This window comes from Nannospalax galili, unplaced genomic scaffold, assembly GCF_000622305.1.
Source record: "Nannospalax galili isolate Female #2095 unplaced genomic scaffold, S.galili_v1.0 scaffold487, whole genome shotgun sequence".
NCBI lineage: Eukaryota > Metazoa > Chordata > Mammalia > Rodentia > Spalacidae > Nannospalax > Nannospalax galili.
The window spans coordinates 567135-593726 of record NW_008357047.1 but is presented as its reverse complement, the minus strand read 5'-3'; the positions used below and the strand labels follow the sequence as shown (position 1 = coordinate 593726).

Sequence of the window (26592 nt, the reverse complement as noted above, 5' to 3'; positions counted from 1 at the left end):
TATTTCTTTAATAAATATTTGAGTAGTTAGCTCCTCAGTTAAACTGTGAGGCCTAGGAAGGCAGAAACTCTGTTTTCTTCCTTCTCAACACATCTCTAGGAGCTAGTAAATAAATCTTCTTAAGACTGACATCTGGGGCTGCCAAGATGGCCCAGCAGGTAAAGGCACCAAGCCTGACAACCTGAGTTCTATCCCCTGGACTCACATGTAGGAGGGAGATAATCAATTCTCACAAGTTGTCTTCTAACCTCTACACATACACTGTGTCATGCAATGCACGCACACACACACACACACACACACACACAAGTATGTAGACACATAGGTAAATAAAATGTAATAAAAAATTGAATGATAATAAAAAAAGAAAGCCTGACATCTTGGTTTATTGGATTAAGTAACCTCACAGTATTCATCAACTTTGGAACTATGTGTCAGTCACTGGTTTGATTGATTTAAAAAGCAGTGAGCTAATTAAGTTCACCACTCCCTCAACAAGTAAGAGGGGGCTAAACATAGAACCCTCCCCCAAGAAAAACACCAAAATTCTTACTGCAGTTATCCTCATCGGAGCCATCTCCACAGTGATCCACCAGGTCACAGAGGTACTGCCTTCCTATGCAAGCCTTGGTCTGTCCACACCAGAAGTCACCTGGCCCTTCACAGCGCTCAGCAGGAGGAGGAAGATCACAGTTTTCAAATCGGATGTCATCCACAGCAGAGACACCTCTGTAAACTCCCAGACTGATTTTGTCTAGTGACAGGTGGAAGGGCTGAGTGAGACGCCCTAGCTGGACAGTAGCCTCTGACCATTGGTTGCCCTGGTTATACAGCACTCTCCAGAGGGCTGTGGAGTCACTGGAGTTTTCTAGATGGAGCTGTAACTCAGCTGCCCCCACTGACACACCATAGTTATAAAACCTGGAAAACAGCATAAGGAAAGGAAGCATTTTATGAGCTACTCAATAATTAACCTTTGGACTCTTCCAGTCCTGTGAGCCGATCAATAATTAGTTATGATAACAGGCACATTTCTTTTCTGCAGTAATTGCAGCTTTCCATTTGTAAGAGTTTCTTGACTGGGGTGCATACTCCGGAGGCTCTCACAAACCTAGGAGCTTCTTACAAAACACAGGGAGGAGCACCTTTCATCTAAGAAATAAGATAACAAATACTGGTAACATATTCTTAAATGAAAAATTGTTTTTCAGTGCAGTAACTGCTATAAAGTACAACCAAGGGTAAAATCAGAGCAACTAGCTCATAACAGTCTACGCCTGTAGCCATCATTGTACTGGGACAACTCATCATTGGTTATAATATTTACCAGAATGACAGTGTGCATCCAGGCCCCGTCTGGCTGAACGTTGGGCTCTGGAGTTTACCAATTTGAGACAAGCTGCTGCTCTTTTTCAGGATGAACATGAAATGCCCTGTGGAGATACAAACACATTAGTAACCTACTGCACTCCACAAGGAGGACTCTGTCTCTTGCCCATATGCCAAGTTAAGTTTCAGGTCCAAATAAAACTAAAACTATACAATAAAAGCAAGTCAACATCAATTGCTAGTGAAATCTGCTTTTACATATAACGGATTCTGCCTATATGTATTATTGACATGTAGGTTTAAATAATGCCAAAAGGCAAATGATCATTTCAGTTAATACAGGCAAAGACTTATCAATTGCCCATCATATCACTCATAAAAGAATCATTTCAGTATTGCCCTGCTGTTCGCTGCAATCCTCATCTCCTTGGGCCTAACTGAGCCATACACAAAGTACTTAAAGCTTCTTACCTTGTGCTGTGCCGTGGGTGTGATCCCCAGGTGGGGCCTGTTGCTCAAAATCTGCAGGCAGGTCACTTCTGGAGCTCCACACCCAGTCGAAATGGTCACCCCCGCTGGCTTCAAACCATCCACAGCTGTTGACTTCAAAATCGCAATCAGCCACTGAAGAACGAAAATGGGGCTCTTTAGATGGTGTCCACAGCGGTGTTCGGCTTTGAAAAGGTAGCACTCAAGTGGGAAAAGTCTGAATATGAAGTCATAGAAGGGGAAAGACCCTTCCCAATCCAACAAGGCAGGTATGCTCCACATATCAGAGACAGAGAAGGCAGAATTCTCAGTGTGAGAAATTTAAACGCTTTTCCAAATATTCTTTCTAAGACACAGCATTAATCAGCCATGTTTTTCATGGAATTGGCAACATTTGCCTACTTCATTCCAATACAAAATTTTCCTTCATTTAATATTGTTAGGAAAGCTCAACTGCATAGAGCATTTCATATTGTCATGAACTGCAATCATTTATTTAGAAATTGATATTTTTAAAAGCTTCAGATCCACCCCCTTTGTACATTGTGTACTCCTGATTTTTAGAAATGTTAGTATTTCAAGCATTATTATATGTATCAACTGATTTGTGTAGAAAAGAAAAAAATAGGACTTTTTCTGGGAAATATACCTGGAAATAAGTTCTTTCACAAAGACTTCTGGAAAAGGAAGGTAAAAAGAGGGGGACGAGGGAAAGAAAATAATGTTGTAATGGGTAATAACACAGCATTATAACTCATAGTTACTGAACACTTGCACAAGGGACTCTGTTGAATGCTTGTAGAATTTTACAAAAATTCTAGGCAATGGGTGATGGTACTGGTGTGAGTTTACAAAGGAAGAAAAGGAGTTTGGATAAGTTACTTAATTTAGTCAAGATCACTTTGTAACAAAAGTATAAAGTGGGATTAGAATTCGAATAGTTTAACTGAGGAGTGGCGAGGACCCGAGTTTGACTCCCAGCATGCACATGATGGTGAACAACCATCTGTAACTCCAGTTTCGGGGAATCTGACATTCTTCTCTGGCCTCTGTGGGCTTTGGACAACACGGGTGCACTGACATACATGCAGGCAATAATATTTTATGTTATGTATACTCATATACATAAAATATAAATAAATACATTAAAAATAAAATATTCAAATATTATGACTGAGTATTGAATATTCTTCCTACAAGAACTGGGAAAAAGCCTATTTGGGAGAACTCCAGACTACCCTGCTCAGAAATGGAAACAACCTAAATGTCCCTCCACTGAACACTGGATAATGAAAATGTGCTACATTTACACAATGGAGTTCTACTCAGCAGTAAAGAAAGACGCAGTCATCAAATCTGCAGATAAATGGATGGAATGAGAAACCATTACGCCAAGTGAAGTGACACCTCTTCAGAAAGACAAGTGACATAAGTTCTCTCTCATTTGTGGATCTGAGCACCAAATCCTTGTATGTGAGCACATAGCCTGAAATAACTGCAGGAACCAGGAAAATGGAAAGAAATCGTGAAGGAAAAGAAGGAGCCCAAGGCAGAGGAATAGTAAGAGAGAGGTGTTACCAAGTGGGACAATGGGGGAACAGGGATATTTAATTGGGGAAGGAGGAAGGAGAGTTATAAAATCATGGGGGTAAAGAGGAAGAAGGTGCCCAAGGTGAAGGTGGGGAATAGAAGACAGGTATTGTCAAGGGAGAAATGGGGAAAATGGAGGAACTTTAACTGAGAAAGGAAGAGGGATGTTAGACAAGGAGAAAGAAATAATGTTTAGATGGTATGAAAAACTAGAGGGAAATATAGTTGTTCAAAAGCCTACTGAGAAATCCACATATAATATCTGTACATGTACATATGTGTATAGCTGAAGGCTGTATAAGAAACACAGTGCCAGACAGGAGAAATCTCCCTTCCAGTTGTTGATCAGGGTAGTCCAAGAGACTCCAAAATAACACAGGCTATTATTGCTACAGCCCTTGAATTTCTCCCATAACTTAAAGTTAAAACTCTATTACTGAAGGCAGGACATACTTTGGACACAGGACTTGGAGCAATGGCGCTAGAACTGACCTGGAAGCCTCCCTGAAGACTGGCCCTCATAGTTTCAGAGGACACTATGCAAGCTGCTAAGGGAGAAAATAAATCAAAGGTCCAACTCCAGCTTTAAAGCCTAATAACCACACAATGTCTGGCACAGCAAACTGTATCCATGCAGTAGTGGCACGTTCCTCTTAGGGGTAAACAACAGCTACCTAACTGGACATAAAACCCATTCAATAGGAGGGAACATGTGTGTCCTGCTGTAAACATAGCCAAATACACATGACTGCAGAGGTCACCGATCCTATGTCTGTCACATCCCTAGATAAATGTAATTTCTTACTGTATGCTAAATATGCATCCTTATATTTACAGACAAGAATACCTGTTACCATTTAACAAAGAGGTTTCTTTCTGCAACAGATGGAGACTATTACAGAGTCCCTCAACTGATCAAATACAGAGAAAAACTTTCTGTGTGATTCTCAACCCTGTGTGGTACATCTACAAAACAACCTCTAGACTTCAGGTTCACGGAACTTGGTGGAATACGGGGTGGAGAGAATATTAACGCATCTCTCAACTCTTACCAGTGAAGCTTCCTCATGCAACAGAGTGCACTTAACACAGAAAGCCGCAACTGCCATATATTTAGAGAATAAGGGCCTAGAGAGTGTGTCCCTGGAGCAGACTCCTATATTAAAGTTCATCCACCCAGAGCTCAGGGACTGCTGTGGCACAGGGGGTATAAGAGCCAGGGATAGTGCATGATCATAAGGAAACAGTTTTCCAGGCTTCTGGGACCTTGCTCATGTGAACTTACAGCAATCGTGACAGCATGCACAAGACCCATGCAAACTCAGACCAGACGAAAACCCAGCACAGAACTGGGGAAATGGGTAAGAAGCTCTAACCTTAGCTGAGGAGCTATTGGCAGCTGATCACACTGCTGGGTGAGGGAGGGTTGGTCTTCTTTAAAGGAGTGAAACTAGATAGGCTGAACAGGCTCCAGTAGATGAACTCACACCAAGGAACATATGGGTACACAGAGTTGACTCAATAGGCTTTAACATATATGATAGAATCCATGAAATCTAGCAGGGGAGACTATGGGGGAGTATAGATAGGGGAGGGGTCTAAATATGATTAAAATATATTGTATGAAGTGCACAAAAATCAATAAAAATATATGTTGGGAAAAAAAGAAAAAATCCTATTGTCACTACATCGAAAAAAAGATAAATCAAAAAGGTATGATCTGGGTTTACTTATTATAATGTTCAGCCAGTGCAAAGTGAGGTTAATTTCCATTGGTCACTGATTATTCCACTGAGAGCTTCCACTGGCTTATTTTTTTCCAAGGATACAGTAATATATTGCATTGTCCCTTATAAAAAGGTGTTGGCAGGAAGGAATCATTTTGTGGATTAAAATATAAAGTAAATTGATAAATGAAATTATGAATTTTAGTAGGGGCATTTTAATCTTATGATAAATCAGCCTCAATTTTGAAAATGTTACTTCTACATGAGGACGTATATGAGTTCTACAAGTATCTTGTGTTTTACAGTTTCTCTAAAACAATCAAATTTCCTGTTCAAAATCTGACCAGCATTTCATTTTGAGTATCATAGAAGTCAATAGGAACTTGTGAGTATATATTTTTAAAGTGTTGACTATTTTGGTGAATAGCAGCTATGTTTTCACAACAAAAATAAACAGTATGAATAAAGAATTTTATATTTAGAGCAAAGATTTAACAAAAAAAGTTTAGAGTTTTTACAAGGTAAAATTAAATGCTACTCAAAGCAAAAAGAATAGTAATTAAGATTTGGAGGGATACAATACAAAGAATGTTTAAGTTTTTTGAGTTTAAAAGTTAGCTCTGCTGGGCGTGGTGGCGCATGCCTTTAATCCCAGCACTTGGGAGGCAGAGGCAGGCATATCTCTGTGAGTTCAAGGCCAGCCTGGTCTACATAGTGAGTTCCAGGACAGCTGGGGCTACAGGGAGACCCTGTCTCAAAAAGACAATAATAATAATAAAAAAAGTTAGCTCTATTTCAAAGGGTGTGATATGCCAGTAACACATAAATATACATAGATTTAAGGGACTTTGAAGTAAGTGATGACATATTAATCTCTAGGAAGCATAATCTTTGATTCCTACTTTTGACAACCTTCAGGAGAGGATCTAAGAGTTCTTGTCACAGAAACACAGAAAAGATTAAGTGGTTCTTACTGTGTAGTAAGTACCTCACAGTGCTTCCTGGAAAGAAAACCTGATCTAATACCAAGGGACATAATGTTGTAGACATAATGGATATTCAAATGACAGCAAGGTTGAAAATGTCACTGAGTTCAGTGTGCAGCTTGCTTAGGTTTGTCCCTTCAAAGACACAACTGAAGAAGTCCCATCATCCCAAAAGATTTTACAGCATTATTTCCAACAGCCACAGAACAAACGTCAGGCAGAGAAAGCAAATACCACAGGGGCTCGCTCTTATGTGAGAGTAGAAATACTAGAGAGACTGGAGAGAGGGCAAGGAAGAGGGGGCCAAAGGGCGGTCAGTGGGGAGTAAACCACATTGGAGAGGACTGGAAACCTCCAGGCGCCGTTATTCCACAGCAGGGGTATTCCAGAATATGGTACCCTGTTCTATATTCAAAGAAGATAAAAAGGGGGTGTTGAGTATTTCCACTGAAAGAAATTAAACATTTGAGGAGTTAGATATACTTTTAATAAATTTGACATGATACATTCATTATACAATCTATACTTGCATTTAAATATCAAATGGTATCCCATAAATGTACAAAACTTCTTATGTATCAATTAAAGACAAATTTTAAAGATAGTGATTTTAATAGGAAAAATGTTCTTAAAACTCAATGTGCTTTTCTACTGTTCTTTATCCCACATTCCTATGCATGCTAAAAAAGATTAGTTACTCATAAATGTAATAATCAATGAATTAATCTTCAATCGGGATATTAACGAATATATATTTTACTAGAACAGTCAAGAACAATTATTCACTATAACCCATTTCTGACTGAGAAATAAATTCAATACTATGGGAGTGTTTTAATAATTGAGGTTCAAGGATTTTTTACTTTTTCTAGAGCATTATTGACTTCCTCAATTACGGTCATTAGAAGTCACATTTGTAATAACTGTGTTGCAGTAAGCATTGATTCAGAGTGTAGTGTACAGGAAGCTTTGTGCTAGAGGCAGTTACATTTATAATAGAATGCCTTTTTAGACAGGACTTCTGAAAATTATGCTTATCTCTTCTATGACTATGGGGAGAAAAGCTAATGACTCTACAACAGCTTTTAATTATTACTGAAAATTACCTGAGTGGCCTAAATTAATTATGTAAATATAATTACATTTGCTGCCTCTAGGGAAAAGTGTTGGGAGATACCTGGTAACCTGGCAAATAGGTTCATTACTGCCAGTTTTGTAGTCTTTTGTAGGATAAGAAGTTGAATTTGTGTGAAATCCTGGAAAGCTCATGACGGCAAAGAGCCAGTCTCTGACCCTGTCTCATTTTGGATTCACTATCTTAGAATTTCTTTGATGGGTTAATGATTCCACCGAGATTTATCGTGAGGAATACGCACAAAGTATGCAAAAGGGAATTCTGATTTGATGATTTGGGCATTGCAAAAAACTTCACAAATTCTCAGAAGGGCTGGAAGGATTGGCCCACCCCTTTAAGATCTCTGGGTGATTAAGGCCAGACTAATCTACACAGCAAATAGCAGCCCAGCTGGGGTTACAAAGGGAGATCCTGTCTCAAAGAAACAAACAAACACGAAATTCTTAGGAGAAAATATATTTTGGCATGTAATAGGTTGAACATAAACACTCTCATCTTAGCCATATAGGAAAGATTCACATTTCACAGGACATGGGCAGAGCTTGTGAGCAGTAAGCTTAAAAAGTTAAGATCTGGAGCTCAGCCAAGTGCCACCGCTGTAAATTCCTGAGAGATCTGTGCCATCAAGTCAGCCATGAATTCAGTGTGGAAAATATCTTGATGCAGGTATCATCTTATTTAATTCACAGGAAATACCTAAGAGAGTATTATTGTTCTTTTATTTGAAAAAAAGTTTTTATTGTATTATTTATTTGTGTGAGGGGAGGAGCATGCCTCTGTTCACGTGTGGAAATCAGAGGATAACTGAACTAGAGTCCAAGCTCTCTTTCTACCACATGTGTGCTGGTATTGAACTCAGGTAGTCAGGCTGGGTGGCAAGCACCTTGACCTGCTGAGACATCTTGCTGGCCTATTGTGTTTCTCTTGTATATGAGACTAAGGTAAGTAAATATTAACAACAATTTTTAGTACACATTACATGCCAGGCTTTAATGATACGTTTTTTAAGGTGCTTTTCCTTTTAAGGGCTGGGGAGTTGGTTCAGTTAGTGACATGCTTGCAGTGTAAGCATGCAGACCCGTGTTCAATCCTTAGCACCCATGTAAAATCTGAAGATGTTGAAACCCCAGTGCTACGAGGATGGTGCGTAGCCAGGTGAGTCATTGTAACTCACTTGTCAATCAGAATAGCTGAATCAATAGCTTCAGCTTTGGGGCTGGAGAGATGGCTCAGCAGTTAAGAGACTACCCTTGCAGAGGACCTGGGTTTGGTTCCTAGCACCCACATGATGGCTAACAACCATCTGTGTCTCCAGTTTCAGGGGATTTGGTGCACACTATGGCCTCCACAGGCGAAACACTCATACACATAAAAAATGACTATCTTCAGCTTTGGTGAGAGATCCTGTCTCAAGAAATCAGGCACAAAGACTTAAGAAAGATATCCAACATCAACCTCCAGTCTCCATAACATGTACACACATCCACATGTATACATGAACACACACACACACACACACACACACACACACACAATTTCTCCCCTATAGATTTCATGAACTTCTTTAAAGTTGCATAAAAGATACAAGCTAATTGAGTAGTCCAGCATTTTGGCTCAAGTTCACTGAGGTCATGCTTTGATTAGGCTTCATCAATACTACATTCTCCATTTTAAAACACATTCTTCAATTTTGTAATTATTTCAAGTTTCAGGCTTTATCATGCCTTTATGTGATATATGTTAGAAGTTTTGATAGAGTTTAAGTAATTGAACTCTAGACTTCATCAATAGTTAATGATCATTAACTATTTAAAATAGAATATATAATAGTGGGGAGATATTTGTAAGTGAATTATGAAATAAAAAAGTCTATGTAAATGAACAGAAAGGATAAAACATTTTAAAGGAATGCCAATATATAAACAATAAAATGACATTTGGTATTCAAGATTACTTTTAAACGACAATGATTCATGGTATCATATTTAAGTTTTTAAAGGAGTTCTGTGATGAACACCATGGCAAACTGTTGTGAGAATATTTCCCACACATCTGCATGCTTCTGCACATTAATCATGGCAGGAATCACTGACTACCTTTTTGTCCTAGACTGTTCTTTCAAGAATGGTCAAACAGCAAACAGTCATGGGACATGTGACTATCCTGTACTATAAAGACAAAGTCTTCATGAAACACAAAAGTTAACAAGTTTGTTTGCAGTCCACTGTGGAACATGCAGCCTGTTGCAGGCTCAGGCTTACTAAATGACATGCAAATCTATTTCATGTGTACATTCATCAGGGGTCCCCTGTGTTCCATCTCAGAGGAGATTTGGAGGGGCAAGTAAGACCAGGCATCCTGCCCATGCTGAGTAACATCCTTACTAACAAAGTCATCTGTGTGTGACAAGAATCTCCCCTCTTCTGCCATTACCCAAGGAATTAAGTTACTAGCTTACAGCGAGGATAAAATTTCAAAACTTTTACAGTTCTTGACACTTAATGCATTAAACATTATATATAGTCATATTCCATCAAATAGGAACTTAGAATTAATGGATGAGTAAGCAATCATGATAGACTAAGAATTGACAAGTGTTCACTGATTCATTCATTATCCATTCATATGACAAAAACTGATAGAGAACATGTCTGCAAAGGTATAAGGTAAAATAGAAAGGATACATATAAGCTGTAAAATAGAAAGGATACGAGAAAGTTTCAAAAATTCTGTCCTCAGGGATTTTACAAGTGGGAGTTGAGAGGGAGGCATTAGTGGAGATAGGAATGGCCAGATGATAGGTAGGTAGGAAGAGAGATTAGATAGAAGATCGATCGATAGATAGATAGATAGATAGATAGATAGATAGATGATAGATGATAGATAGATAGATAGATGACAGATGATAGATAGATAGTAGATAGATAGATGACAGATGATAGATAGATAGTAGATAGATAGATAGATAGATAGATAGATGACAGATGATAGATAGATAGTAGATAGACAGATAGGTGATAGAATGATAGATAGATGATGATGATAGATAGATGATAGATAGATAGATAGATGATAGATAGATAGATGATAGATAGATGGATGATAGATATATAGATGATAGATAGATAGATAGATAGATAGATAGATAGATGATATAGATAGATAGATAGACTTTTGCTAATCAGAGAAGCTTATTTTTGCATCAACTAGTTAATTCAGAGCCTCATTGCTTGTCAAGATTGTGAGAATGAGTGACTGTTGAGTATTCAGTACTCAGTCCTAAATGAGACATCAGTGTAAACTCCCAGGGCCCAGGACAAACATGCAAAGGAGGCACAAAGATTTAAGAGCTAAGGATGAGGAGGAGTGTTACAAAATGCTGTCTTCTGGCCATGTTGTGGCCACCATAATAATGAAAGCATAGGTGCTTTGGCTACCTGCACAGGCCTACACACACACACACACACACACACACACACAGAGAGAGAGAGAGAGAGAGAGAGAGAGAGAGAGAGAGAGAGAGAGAGAGAGAGAGAGAGAGAGAGAGAGAGAGAGAGAGAGAGAGAGAGAGAGAGAGAGAGAGAGAGAGAGAGAGAGAGAGAGAGAGAGAGAGAGAGAGAGAGAGAGAGAGAGAGAGAGAGAGAGAGAGAGAGAGAGAGAGAGAGAGAGAGAGAGAGAGAGAGAGAGAGAGAGAGAGAGAGAGAGAGAGAGAGAGAGAGAGAGAGAGAGAGAGAGAGAGAGAGAGAGAGAGAGAGAGAGAGAGAGAGAGAGAGGATGAGGAGGGAAGAAGGTCAGCAGGAGAAGGAAGGGCATAAGAGAAGGTGATGGGGGATGAATATGGTCACAATATAGTCTAAACATGCATGAAGTTATCTAAAATAAGAATATTGATATTACATATCAATAACTTATTTACATATAAATAAGCATAGTTAAGAGGAAATAAACTCTAAATGGAGATTGATGCAATAACAGAAAGCTCCCCAAAATAAAAGCCCAGGACCCGAATACCCACGCCTGAATTTTATCTGATTTTAAATATCCAATATCAATGTTCATAAAATTATTCTATAAAGTATAAAGGGAAGGAGAATTTTCAAATGCATTCAATGAAGCCAGTACTACCCTGATACCAGAACTTGATAAAGACAGACAGATGTACACAAATACACACACAAACACAGGGGAGAAGATTAGACAAATATCTTTGATGAATATCTTTGATGAATATATATGTAAAATTTGTAATTCCTTCACAAATAGCTCTCAAGTTGAATTTGGGAACACATTAATATTATATGCTATGAAAATTTGAAATATCATACACACATATGAAAATTTTAAAGCATTAAGGAAAATATTTCAAGATATAGGCACAGACAATAGATTTTTTTGGATAGGATTCTAACAGTTCAAGAAATAACATCAAGAACTGACAAACTGATGGTCACCAAACTAAAAACTACTACTGTACAGAAGGAAAAACAAGAGAATTAAGAGACATCTTACCAAAAGGGAGAAAATATTTGCAAGCTCTAACCAACCAACAGGAAATTAGTAACCAGGATATAAAAAGAACTCAAGTATTTAAAACACTGGAGCAAACAAATAATCCAATCAATAAATGGGCCAATGAACTGAAGAGATATGTTAAAAACAAGAAAAAATGATCAATAGCCATGCAAAAAGCATTCAACATTGTTAGGCATTGGAAATGCAAATATCAAAACTAAATGGAGAATCTAACTTATCTCTGTCAGGATGGCTTTAATCCTTTAATTGGGAAAACAAGTAACAAATGCTGATAAATATTTTGGAGAAAAAAATCCCTTAAACCCTGTTGCTTGAAATGCAAATTAATCCAGCCACTGTGGAATGCAAGTTCCTAACTTTTAGAACTAACATTTGATCCAGCTATACTACTTATAAGTTTATATACCTGAAGGACTCAAAGTTAGCCTACTATGGGGATTGCTATATAGCATACAATACAGATACTGACACACTCAGGTTACCATTCATAATAGACAGGCTGCAAGGCCAGCTGGGTTCACAACACTAGCTGAATGGACAGCAGATGTGCGTACGAGACAAGATGAAGGAGATGACATGTGATGAGAGCCACATCGACACACAGATTGAATGTAGCCACCACAAACAAAGAAATCATGTTATTTGTAGGAAAATGGATGGAAATGGAGATTGCTGTGTTCAGCATAGTAAGCCAGGGCCAGAAAACAAATATGCCATGTTGGATCTAAGAGGTCAGAAGCAGCAACAGGAAACCTGGAGGGAGACTACGTGAGAAGACAGTCGGTAACAGAGAGTGCTTGAACACAGCACATGTCTGATACGATGGTCACAAGGAAGCCCACTTTGTAAAATGTATATGCACTAATAAAATGTTTCAAAATAACAAATGTTGATGAAGGTGTAAAGAAACAGAGCCCTTCTTTATGGCTGTAGAGATGTAAAATGCAGACATCCTATGGAATTCTATATGGAAATTCCTCGAAAGATGAAACCATCTGAATCAGTAATTCCAGTTCTGGGTGTATACTAGAATTCAAAGAGGGGTCTTGAAAAGTTATGTGTACACTAATTTTCACAGAAGCATTATTCACAATAGCTGAAATATTAAAGTAACTCAAGTACTCACACACAGAGGACTGAATAAACAGAAAGTGGAATACAGGAACAAAGGGTATTATTCATTCTTTAATAAAAGGAAATTTTAGCATGTGTTACTATATAAGTGCATGTGTGTATATGTATATGTATATGTAATTTTAGAAAATTACCTTAGGTGAAATAAGCCAATTGCAATAGGATAAATACTGTATTATTCACTAGAATAAGGAACTTAGAGTAGTTGCATCATAGAGAACGATGGTGTAGTCTGGTGTAGCTTATGAATGAAGAGGGGGAAATGAGTTATTGTTTAATAGGTACAGTTTCAGAGGATTGAGAATATTGAGATGGATGATATTGGTGCTTATATAACAATTTGAACATATTAATACTACATAACTACATAGTAAAATGTCTAAGACTAATTTATGAGACAAGGACTAATGTCCCCCAGACTGACTATGCAGGTGAAGATGACCTTGAGCTCCTCATCCTCCCTCCTGTACCTCCTGAGTGCTGGAATTATAGGCATGCACAGCCAAGCCTGATTTTATGCAGTTCTGGGGGATTGAAACCAGGGCTTTGTGCATACTAGACAGCTGAGCTACCTCCCCAGCACAGAAAATTTTATGTTATATATAAATATCATCAAAATAAGACAATACAGAAGAAGAGAAGAAGAAATAATAAAGACATGAAACTGGTTTGATGAGGGCAAGGGAATATAGGCACCTCAAGAGGAGGGAAGCAGCAGTAAGCCCCGAACAGATATTAAGAAGTGAAAAGGTTTAGTCTTGTAGCAGCAAGAGACTGAGTTATATCAACCACCTAAACAGGCCAAGAAGGAGGCATTTTCCCACAGTCTCTAGATGAGGTCCATACCAAGACATTCTGATTACAACCTTGTGAGCCATTAAGAGAATCAAAGCATGCCAACCTGTCCTTCTGACCCCCAACATTGTGAGTGAGATAGAGTGGTCCTACTCTATGAGGAGACTGGTTCCAGAAGCCCCTCCCCACCTTCCCCTATCCCTCCATTCCAAACTCCTCCAACGATCAAGTCACTTGTATAAAATGGCATTGTATCTACATAGAACCTACTGACATCCCCCACATGTTCTGAATGATGTTTAATTATAATACCAAACATGATACAAATACTATGTATGTATGCATGTATGTATGTATGTATGTATGGTCACAGTGTATAAGAAATAATAAAGTCTGCATGTGTTTAGTATAAGCATAAATTTTTATTTATATAATTTTGATCAGCAATTAGTTGATACACCAAGTGCTAGATTGGTAGATACAGAGAGAAAACTGCAATTGATGAGCATTGTTTTCAGTCATTACTTGTGCAGTAGTTAATTACATACAAAGGAAAAGCTAATAGAATAGTAGAAAGCAAATGCCCTAGGTAACAGTGGGAAACTAATTGATTAGAAGGTATTGTCTTCTAACACTCTAAAGATAACACCACACTTTTACTGGTTTCCATTCATTTTATTACAGAGGAATAATAATTATTCTTTGAAGGTAACTTATACTTTATTCTAGGCAAAGACTTTTCCTTTTTAAAGATGTTCAGTAGTTTCACTATGGCGTGCTTATGTGAGATTTCCTTTCATTTCTTCTTTGATGTTCCTGGTACTTCTTGAATTACAACTATATTCTTTCAGTTTGGAAAATTCTCAGAACTATTCTCCAAACATCTCTTTAGTCCCTGGAAATAATGTAGTTCCCTTAAAGAGATCAGAAAGAAGGCCAGCACTGCTTCACAAAATAACCCTCGATATAATTTGAAGAGGAAATCGGATGTAGTCACAAAATGACTTTAATATCAACCATGCACCATCATAAAATTAACTATTAAATGGTTCTAAAGATATGAGATTAATGAAGCTAGACTGGGTTTGGATCTTAACATGGATAAATTCAAACATGTGACTTGGAGGGAGCAGTGGGATACGTTGTGTTGATAATGAAATGTTCCGAAGACTCAAAATCAAATAATCTCAGGTTCAACTTAGCATATTCCTGTCCAAACTCTTTGAATAATGGGGTTTTTACCAAAAAGTGAAAAATATCTGAGATCATTAACATAGTCTAAAGAAAGATATTAACTCTACAAAGATAAAATGAATAACAGCTTCAGGGAGGAAAAGATTAACCATTTAGAAAATGAATCTCTGCCTACTCTCATGTAAAGGGCAATAAGTTCTTTTACACATTATATTTTCTACACATGAATATTATTGGAGCATGCCTTTATCATGATTTTTTAAAACTTTTTAAGGTTTTATTTTATTTTTCTATTAGTTATGTTTGTGTCTTTCTGTGTGTACATGCATGTGTGAATGCAGGTGCCTGAAGAATCCAGAAGAGGGCACTGATTCCCCTGGAGCTGGAGTAATAGTTGCTTGTGAACCACCTGATGTGGGTGATTGGAACTGAACTCAGGTCCTCTGGTAAAGCACCTTTCTTACCTGCTGAGCCATGTTGTGATGGCTAATCCTGTGTGTCAACTTGACATGATCTGGGATTAACTGAAATGAGAGAGATGATCTTAATTGGATCATCTGAAGCTGGAAGACATGCCCTAAATGTGGGTGTTACCTTCTGGTGGCAGCCCGTATAAAAGGCCACAGCAGAGGAGAACACCTGGCTTCTTGCTGCTTGCCTTCTCTCTCACTGGTGGGTTCATCTTGCTGCTGTAGACTGAAGACTAGCTGATCTTTTAGAATTTGTCAGACCTTCAGCACCAGGTTGGGACTACTGAGACATCCAGCCTCGTGGACTGAGCAACTACAGATTCTCAGCCTCTTCAGTATGGTGCAGCCATTGTTGGACTATTTGGACTCTATCCTGTGAGCTAAGCTGATAAATCTCTATACATATATATTCATTCTACTGGTTCTGTTTCTTTGGAGAACCCTGACTGATACAGATTGTGGTACCAGGAGTGGTTCTAGAGAAACAGAATTGAAAGGATGAATTTCTTTAATGGGCTTGTTGGTATCTGGAGCAGGCTCTCCAACTCAGAGTCTTTAGATAGCATGTAGAGCACTGAAAATCTACGGTGTAGACTATTAGAAACAATTATGGAGATAGATGCATTTGAATCTCCTAACTCACCTCTTATGAAGAGCAAGAAATTTAGTGACTCTAAACATAAAACATTTGACAATTTATGGAAAAATAAGAAAAATGATGGTGGTGATGCTGGCTGGTTACTTCTAGCATCTCTGGATAAAGTGATGAAGATAAACAATGAGCTTAATGATAAAATTGACAAGCTCCAGATTCGAATCAACAGTTTAAAATATTCCAAGTGTGCCCTGGAAGAGAATCTTCTCTCCAGCAGCCAGAGAGCTAAAGCTGAAGAAAATCAAGCCAGAGCCCTTATTATACATTTGGCTGACCTACAAAGCAAATTTATTTCCCAGCCTTGAAGGGTGTCAGCAGTAAAGGTGAGGGCATTGGTAGGGAAAGATTGGAATCCTGACACGTGGGATGGAGATGTGTGGGAGAACCCTGAGGAAGCTGAGGATTTAGAATCCTCAGACTCTGAGGAATTTGCTTCACCTGATGAATTAATCTCCCCACACCCAGCAGACCCACCTTCCCCACCCTTGCCTGAGAAAACTAACCCCATTGAGGAAACTAATCCCATTCAGCAAGACAAAGCTGATGTCTCTCAGGGCCCAGTTGTTGTTGCTTCTAGACCTATAACCAGACTCGAAGCTAAGCAGGCCCCAAGAGGAGAGATAGAAAGTGTGGTCCATGAGGAGGTGTGCTACACCACGAAAGAACTTAGTGAATATGCTAATTCATTCAAGTAGAAGTCTAATGAATATGTCTGGGAATGGATTTTAAGGGTATGGGATTCAAGAATAGAGACTCCAGACCCATGGAAGCACCACCAGAAGGAACATAAAATTGGATCAGGCTGAGCCTATTGACATGGGCCACCTGACTGGAGATTCTAGGTTTATCCCCCGGAAGCTCATGCAGTTCAAAAAGGTGTTAAAAGTTTATTTGATTGGTTGGCTGAGGTATTTATCAAAAGATGGCCTGCTGACAGAGAACTGGAGATACCTGATATCCCTTGGCTTAGTGTTGATGAAGGGATTGTAAGGCTCGGGCAAATTGAAATGCTCAAGTGGATTGGCAGTGCAACACCAAATCCTCTACAATGGGAGGGACCAGAGGACATGCCTTTTACTGATTTTATAAGATGAAAAGTACTGAGAGAGACACCAGAACGTTTGAAGAGCTTTGTTTTTGCTCTTTTCCTTATGCTGAATCTTACAGTTGGAGATGCTGCTGCTCAATTGCATAAATTAAATGTAAATATAATAGTTGCAACAAGACCTCAGAGTAGGGGTCAGGTGGCAGTACTGAATTACCAAAGAGAAGGTGAGTGTACTTATTGTAATGGGCGGCAAAGGCAAAACAATACCTACAATGGCATGACTTGAATGGACCTGTGGTACTAGCTAATCAATCATGGTGTTTCCAGGGACCAAATACATAAGAAGTCTACTAAGTTTTTACTTGATCTATACAAGCAAAAAGTTCTAGGACAAATGACAAGAAGTCAGTATTGAATTGTAGCCATAGAAAATCTTGCTCAGTCAACCAATTTCCAGACTTGAGACAGTTTACAGACTCAGAACCCCTTGAATGAAGGGAAGGCTGGGTGCCCTTGAGGAAGGACTTTGTCACAGTACCAAAGAGTTATGCTGTTTGCCTCTCACCCTTCCTTCCCCAGAGGAACCTGTGGCCTTTTACTAGAGTAACTGTACATTGGGGGACAGGAAATAATCAGACATTCCATGGCCTATTGGATACTGGTTCTGAGTTGACACTGATTCCAGGAGACTGTAAAAAACATTGTTGCCCTCCAGTTAAGTAGGGGCTTATGGAGGTCAGGTGATAAATGGAGTTTTGGCTGAAGTCTGACTGACAGTGGGTCCAGTGGGTCCCAGAACTCATCCTGTGATCATTTCCCCAGCACCAGAATGTATAATTGGGATAGATATACTTAGGAATTGGCAGAATACCCACATTGGTTCCCTGACCTGTGGAGTGGGGGCTATTATGGTTGGAAAGGCCAAATGGAAACCACTGGGATTTGCCTCTGCCAGGGAAAATAGTGAACCAAAAACAGTATCATATCCCTGGAGGGATTGCAGAAATTAGTGCTACCATCAAGGATTTGAAAGATGCAGGGGTGGTGATTCCCACCACATCTCCCTTTAACTCTTCTATTTGGCCTGTGCAGAAGACAGATGGGTCATGGAGAATGACAGTTGACTATCAAAAACTTAAGTAGTGACTCCAATTGCAGCTGCTGTACCAGATGTGGTTTCCTTACTTGAGCAGATTAATACATGTCCTAGTATCTTGTATGCAGCCATTGATTTGGCAAATGCTTTCTTCTCGATACCAGTTTATAAGGACCACCAGAAGCAATTTTCTTTCAGCTGGCAAGGCCAAAAGTATACCTTTATTGTCCTGCCTCAAGGGTATATTAACTCTCCAGCATTGTGCTATAACTTGGTTCGAAGGGATCTTGATTGCCTGACTCTTCCACAAAATATCACACTGGTCCACTATATTGATGATGTTATGCTGATTGGATCCAGTGAGCAGGAGGTAGCAGACGGCCTGGACTTGTTGGTTAAGCATTTGTGCATGAGAGGATGGGAAATAAATCCAAGCAAAATTCAAGGGCCTTCTACCTCAGTGAAATTTCTAGGAGTTCAGTGGTGTGGAGCATGCAGAGACATTCCTTCTAAGGTGAAGAATCAGTTGTTGCACTTGGCCCCTCCCTCCACCAAGAAAGAAGCACAATGCTTGGTGGACCTGTTTGGAAATTGGAGGCATCTGGGTGTGTTACTATGACCCATATATCAAGTGACTCAGAAGGCGGCTACCTTTAAGTGGGGCCTGGAACAGGAAAGGGCCCTTCAACAGGTCCAGGCTGCTGTACAAGCTTCTCTGCCTCTTGGGCCATGTGATCCAGCAGACCTGATGGTGCTTGAGGTATCAGTGTGAGATAAAGATGCTGTTTGGAGTCTCTGGCAGGCCACCATATGGGAATCACAGCAGAGGCCATTGGGATTTTGGAGTAAGGCTTTGTCTTCATCTGCAGACAACTATTCTCCCTTTGAGAGACAGCTCTTAGCCCGCTATTGGGCCTTAATGGAAACTGAACATTTGAAAATGGGCCACCAAGTCACCATGTGACCGGAGCTGCCCATCATGAGCTGAGTGTTATCTGACCCCCCCAAACTATGAAGTAGGACATGCACAGCAACAATCCATTATCAAATGGAAGTGGTATATATGTGATTGGGCCCAAGCAGGCCTGGAGGGCACAAGCAAGTTACATGAAGAAGTTGCCAAAATGCCTATGGTTCCTACTCCTGTTACGATGCCTCCTGTTCTCCAACATGCACCTATGGCTTCATGGGGTGTGCCCTATGATCAACTGACTGAAGAAGTAAAGACTATTATTCTGGTTATGGATTTGCATTTCCTGCACATAATGCTTCTGCCAAAACTACTATCCAGGGACTTACAGATGCCTTATCCACTGTCATGGTATTCTGCACAGCATCACTTCTGACCAGGGAACTCACTTCACAGCCAAAGAAGTGTGACAGTGGGCCCATGGTCATGGAATCCACTGGTCTTACCATGTTCCCCACCATCCTGAAACAGCTGGATTGATAGAATGATGAAACGGCCTCTTAAAGACACAGTTACAGCACCAATTAGGTGGCAATAGCCTGGAGAGCTGGGGAGAGGTCCTCCAGAAGGCGGTGTATGCTTTGAATCAGCTTCCAATATATGGTAGTTTCTCCCATAGCCAGGATTCACGGGTCCAGGAATCAAGGGGTGGAAGTGGGAATGATTCCACTCACTATCACCCCTGGTGACCCACTAGGAAAATTTTTGCTTCCTGTACCCTTGACTTTGCACCCTACTGGCTTGGATGTTTTGGTTCCAGAGGAGGGAGCACTTCTGCCAGGAGAGACAACAAACATTCCATTGAACTGGAAGCTAAGACTCCCCCCGGCCACTTTGGGTTTCTGATGCCCTTAAGTCAGCAGGCTAAGAAAGGAATAACATTATTAGGAGGGGCGACTGACCCAGACTACCAGGGAGAAATTGGACTGGTTCTCCACAATGGAGGTAATGAAGATTATATCTGGAAGGCAGGAGATTCCTTAGGGTGACTTTTGGTGTTACCATGTCCTGTGATTAAGGTCAATGGGAAACTGCAACAACCCAATCCAGACAGGACAACAAATGGCCCAGACCCTTCAGGGATGAAAGTATGGGTCACTCCTCCAGGGAAAGAGCCAAGACCTCCAGAGGTGCTTGCTGATGGTGGAGGAAACACAGAATGGGTAGTAGAGGAAGGTAGTTACAAATACCAATTTAGGCCACATGACCAGTTGCAGAAATGTGGATTGTAATTGGCATGAATATTTTTGTCATGTTTGGTTAAGAATAGGCTTGTGCATGGAGATGTGTTAAGTGGTTAAGTGTTGTGAACCTATATGATTATATTGGGTTATGAGATACCAAAGGACTAAGCATTCCTCAAAGACCTTATCACCTACTCTAGGGTGTATAATGCATTGGTCATTGTATGATGGGATAGTCATATCACGTTAGGTGAAATTATGACCTCAACATTGTTTTCATTTGAAAATTAAGCATGACATAGAGAGATGCTATTGGGTGTCAAGTTGATAAGGGGCGGACTTGTGATGGCTAATCCTGGGTGTCAGCTTGACTGGATCTGGGATTAACTGAAATGAGAGAGATCTTGATTGGATCATCTGAAGCTGGAAGACACACCCTAAATGTTAATGGCAGCCTGTATAAAAGGCCACTGCAGAGTATGCCTGGCTTCTTGCTGCTTGCCTTCTCTCTTGCTGGTGAGTTCGTCTTGCTGCTGTAGACTGAAGACTAGCTGATCTTTTGGAATTCGTCAGACCTTCAGCGCCAGATTGGGACTACTGAGAAATTCAGACTCGTGGACTGAGCTACTATGGATTCTCAGTGTGGTGCAGCCATTGTTGGACTACTCGGACTCTATCCTGTGAGCTAAGCTGATAAATCTCTATACATACATACTCATTCTACCGGTTCTGTTTTTGTGGAGAACCCTGAATAATACAGGTGTGTGTGTGTGTGTGTGTGTGTGTGTGTGTGTGTGTGTGTGTCTATGCATGTGCATGTGTGAAGGTCAGAGGATAAAGTAGGGTCTTTCCTTCTACCTTGTGGATTCAGGGATTGAACTCAGGTCACCAAGCTGGCCAGCAAGTCTTTACCTGATGAACAACCTTGCTGTTTCCATATCATGATTTCTATCTGTAAATTCCTAGTCTAAGAGCCTCATCTACCTCCCCACAGGATTAGCAGCATCACAAACAAAACCACAATTGCTGCTCCTATTATGGACCTGTAACACAGTCCCACAGGTCAAACTAATGGTAGATGTTTCTCAGACTTTGGTGAAAAATGTAAAACATTTATCTCAAAATTAGATATATAATTGTAGCATTTTATAGAAATTATCCAGTTTCTCAAAAGACACTAGATCAAGTTCCTATTTCCTTGAAATCTTCAGCAAATCAGTCAACACAAGCACAGATTCCTCAGTAATTTCTCCTAGTATCCTCTTGAGACTAACAGTTCCCTGTCTAGGCTAAGGCCGATTCTCTTGAAGAATGAGTATTAAGCCCAAATTCAACACAGATGGCCTATGTTGGGCATCAAGGCTCCTTTTCTGTTGGTTTTTGATATAGTAAGAGCAGAGATTTTGGTAAGACACATCCTGTAAGGGCTCTGCTCAATATGTCCCAGTAAGCCAGCATCTTCACAAAGACCCTTAATCTCTCAGCTAAATGTTTTTTAACCCCGGTTGCACAGTGGCATCAACTGGGATGTTCAAAGCTATGAATGCCCAGATTCCCTAATCGGCAATTATAATTTACCTGATGCTGGCATCAGGGCTTTTTAAAGCATGCTGTTTGCTTTTCAAAGAACAAAAAGATGAACAACTTCTGTTCTTCCTGGCCTCAGTTCTCAATCTGCAGTCCCCACTTTTCAGCATGACTACTGTCCTCCTGACTCACTAGTCTCCCTGACTGCCGTTCAAGTTTGTCAGATGCATTTCTGTCAATCTTAACTTTGGTTCTTTCTGTCTAGAACATTTTTGAGCTACATTAAAGGCCTATGCCCTCATCCTTCTCAAGTTTGACATAAACACTACAAGGACCCGCTGTGGCCACCTCCCAGGGCATAGCCCCTTCTAAAGAGTGCATATTGTGTTTGCTTATCAGGTTTTGCTCTCTCCCAGACTGGAAAGCAAGCACTGACAGAAGAGCTTGTTTTTTTCCTTCCCAGTTAATGGTTTTATTTGTGAGAAATTAGAATAAAATGGAGAGGCTATTATAGCAAAAAGTGACACAGAGGGAGCTGTGCTGTGATACCTCTATATTTTCCAATATGTTTTACGTACTATGGGATCAAAATGGCTTAGTGTCTGATACGCTGAACACTCAATAAATACTTGTTACCATCAAAAGCGATCTTTATGATGGTTAATCTTCATCATCAACATGACACGGCTAAGAATCACCTTAGGACACAGCGTCCCTGAACATTTCTATGAGGATTTTTTCAGTAGGGACTAGATGTGTGGGGTTAACTAGACTGAATGTGGGCTGCAGCATCCCATGAGCTGGGATCCTAGACTGAATGGGAAAGAGGAAAGGAGGAACAGCTGTGCATCAGCTTTCATCCTCCCTGATCTGCTGCCACAGCCACAGCCCTTCCCACTGGGATGTCCTCCCCACAACAGAGGACTCTACTACAGCAGTTACGATGCAACACCACACTACAGTTATGTCTCAATAAAACAGCCTACTCTCAGCATCCATTTTAAGCCAAGAGTGGACCTGGACTGCTTAGAACCCATTCTTTCAGATTTTTCCAAGAATGTTCTCTTAAATAAAGGTCTGGCTCTTTATTTTATTGAAACAGTATATCCAACATGAGACAGGTCGGACCCTTATCTGAGGGTGGTGTTCTTTTCAACTCCTATCACGCGCTCAACCACAAACAGATGCTATCAATTTAATTCCTGTTGTTGACAACACAAATGGGCTAATATTCCTTGCTTTCAACAAAAGTGCAACACACACACACACACACACACACACACACACACACATTCATACTTTGTTTTGAGTCTAGGGCAAGGAAGGCTCATGATGGATTAAGGCCATATGTCCAGGTCACAAGAGGAGAACACAGCTCAGTGAGCTTGTCTACATTATAGATAAGCTAAGGCAAGATTAACTTTTCGGTTGTAAGGTTAGGTAACAGTCATTTGACAGAGCATGTCCATTTTGTAAAGTCATTAGCACATTATGTCCTTATTCTGTGAGCCTAAATAAACCTTCCTGCCTCAGGCTGATTTTGTCAGGTGTTTTGTCACAGTACCAGGAAAGTAACTAACGTACCTACTTTCAATATAAACTGCTCTCCATTCTCTTGTTTACCCTCTCCTTCAAATGTTAGTTCTGACAGAGTTAGACTTTGTGTCTCAGTACCATGCTATTGAACACTACATATTCCTAGTACTTTCCTCTCACTTGACTATTTGATTGTTTATTTTGGAATGGAAAACATTAAGTATAAAGCTTTTGTTACAGTTTTTTGTTTTTGTTTCCTCTTAAACTTTTGTAATTTATTTTTCCTAAGCATGATAGGGAACTGTGATTTTAATATGGCACTGTGAGATAGGCTCAATGCAAACTTTGCACTGAGAAATTTCAGCATAATTCAGTTTTGCTGATTTCTAAGTTGTTTCATCATCTAAACTCCCATTTTCCAACCTTTTTCTCTAGGTATTATTTACATTTTTAAATGAATTCCATTTTATCCTGTTTTGCACATATTTCTAACTCTTTATGTACAAGTTGGTTATATGCTACCATGGAATTTGAAATACTTTCATTTTAGCAATGGTTATTTCGTGGACACTCCATCTACTTTTCTCCTTGTTATTTTTTTATGCTTTGAAGAATTATTTTTTTATTTATTCCTACACCCACTTCCCAGATAGCACCCTCCCATTTAAAAAAATTATTATTATTTTTATTTTATGTGTATGAGTGTATTGCCTGCATATATGTAAGAGCACCTGTGTCATACAATGCCGCAGAGGTCAGAAGAGGGCTTCTGATTCCCCTGGAACTGGCATTAAGGACAGTTCGTAGCCACCATGCGGGTGCTGGGAATCGAACCTGGGTCCTCTGCAAGAGCAGTCAGTGCTCTTAACTGCTGAGCTGTCTCTCCAGCCCCCTGTGTTATAAATTAAAAGATGGGCACTGAATAGATCCTCTCTCCCTGTTAAACTGCATCTGAGACTAAGGCTTCAATACTGTCTTACGGCAATCAATCCAGGCAGCATTTCTCCACCCGCTGCTTTCTTTAAAGCATCAGAATATATGAGCTGTGGAAAATCAGTCTTCTCATTAATGTACGATAGCTCTCCTGCTACGCTGTGATCCCTCTGAAGGGACCAGCCCTGTCTCTAGCTTGTAAACAGCTGGGGAGCCAAGTACAGTACCTGGTAAATATCCATTGACTAAATGATCCAAACAGAAAGCAGCAAGTCTACACAACCCGATTGCTATTGCAATCTGACCTTTCCAGGTTACCTCCTAAAGCAACCAAACCCCAGTGATTAAAAAAAATTAATTTCAAGGTGAAAATTCATCTAGGAAGTTGTCTTACAGTATTACCAACTATAGTGTAAGCTACACTTCTAATTTTCCCTATGACTTTTGTATGCCAATGAATGCCTTTAGTCTCAAAATTTCATAAACTCTTCCTCACAAATACACCCCCGTTCTCCTTCTCCCAGGGTCCTACCTGTGCCCGTCCTGACTGTTCTTTATAACCAATGGGGTAAAACCACCTTCGTTCACCTTCCTTTCTGTTAGTGACATTGTTGTGGTTAGTTCCTGCCTGCCCATCTAAATTATAAACCATTCTCCACTACAGAATAATAAACATTGCCTGCTTTGCACCATTTCTCATAATTAAATACTCACTGGTGTTAATAATTACTGGTATTACTTGATTGGCAATAAAGTGTGTTCTCTTTGATGTACATATATCTAGATTCTCTCCCTGGACTTCTCACTAAAGGGACAAATTCTTTTCATATTTGCTATATAAACCTATCAAAATGATGAAAACACTCAAAATGTAATTACTATAATTTAAAAACTAATGGGGCTGTTTTAATAACTTCCTTTTAAAAACTCATAGATATGAAGAGGTTTATGTTTTTTGAGAGCCTTACAAATTTAATTGTCTGGTAAGACTCAGTAAGGGAAATGAAAATCAACCCTGAGATGCACTTTGTAGCCACAAGCTCCATCCTGAGCCACCTTCCAGTGGATGGGCCTCTGATACTCCTTCTCTACATGCCACACTGTCTTAGCTATAAAATAACTAATAGGTAAATGTACTTCAAACACCTGAGAGAGTAGTGTGAGTACATCATCTTTTCAGTCTCTTTGAATTGATACAGCACGGGCAGGTTCATACAGCTTGAAACAAGGGTCAGCTTCATTACTTGTGGTGGTGCAGTTCTATCAGACTGTTTGTGAAACTTGATGTTAAACAGGAAAGAATCCCTATGCGTTCTTTATCCTGTACAGACATTACTAACCTGGAAACAGAAACCACAGACCAGACAGGCAGACATAGTCGACTGAAGAAAAGAGAAGAACTAACTAGTAAAAGTTTACAGCTAAAAAATCCACTTATAACTCTAATTTGTAAGCTTAAGAGTGAGCAATAATCTTGCTGAACAGAAATCCCAAATGAGCACAAAGCAATGACACAGAAACAATGATTCTCAGGCATCATTAGAAGTAACATTAAAAGATAATTTTAAAGAATCATAGAAAAGCTTTTTAATAAATAGCAAGATTTTAGCCTCAGCTGAATTCTCCACTGAGAACAACGGTCGCTTTCAATCCTATCTTGAATTTTCCTCATTTAGCAGCATAATTATCTGCAGCAGAGATTGACCAAAGTACAACGGGCTGTTTAGCAGATCACATCTGTCTACGGAAACATATTTCACTTTTTCCTCAGCGATCAGTGACTTCAATAGATGAGAATTAATGGCCTTTTTCTCCATTTCTTGGTTTTTATGTTATAGAAATGGTGAACCTTCACCAAAAGCAACTTCCCATTAGGGCATTTTTCAACCACTTCCTTCTGCAGGAGTTTTCAGACTAGAGACGAGTGTCCAGATTTTAAACACGAGGACCAGGTGAAGAAAATAAGAATCACTTGTACTAATAAGGGCTCAACAAGCTTTCTTCTACCAGGACTTAGTTTCCAGTAGGCATTTAGTAAAAAAGGAAGACGCTCAATACTTAGCAAACTTAGGTTTATTTTGTGATCCTTTATTCTCTCTTGTATTCTGGCCAACAAAAAATAAGATAGATGATAGAAAATGCTGCTTGTTTTTCCATCATTCATTAAGAAAGTTATAGGGACACATATTACAAGAAGCCTTTTATTTTGTACTTCAGTGTAAATATCTGCAATCTTATCAAATAGATCTGCATATTTTTCA

General features: G+C 39.6%; 1 protein-coding gene across 1 annotated transcript in view; it reads right to left on the bottom strand.

The window, feature by feature from the left end:
- The window catches only part of Malrd1 (MAM and LDL receptor class A domain containing 1), a 721844-nt gene that overhangs the window by 547931 nt on the left and 147321 nt on the right, over positions 1–26592 (bottom strand). The window contains exons 14-16 of the mRNA XM_029557135.1: positions 1801–1953; positions 1328–1433; positions 554–921 (exon numbers count right to left, since the gene is read on the bottom strand). Of these exons, the coding sequence (XP_029412995.1) occupies positions 554–921; positions 1328–1433; positions 1801–1953 (627 nt within the window). The remainder of the gene's footprint in view (positions 1–553; positions 922–1327; positions 1434–1800; positions 1954–26592) is intronic.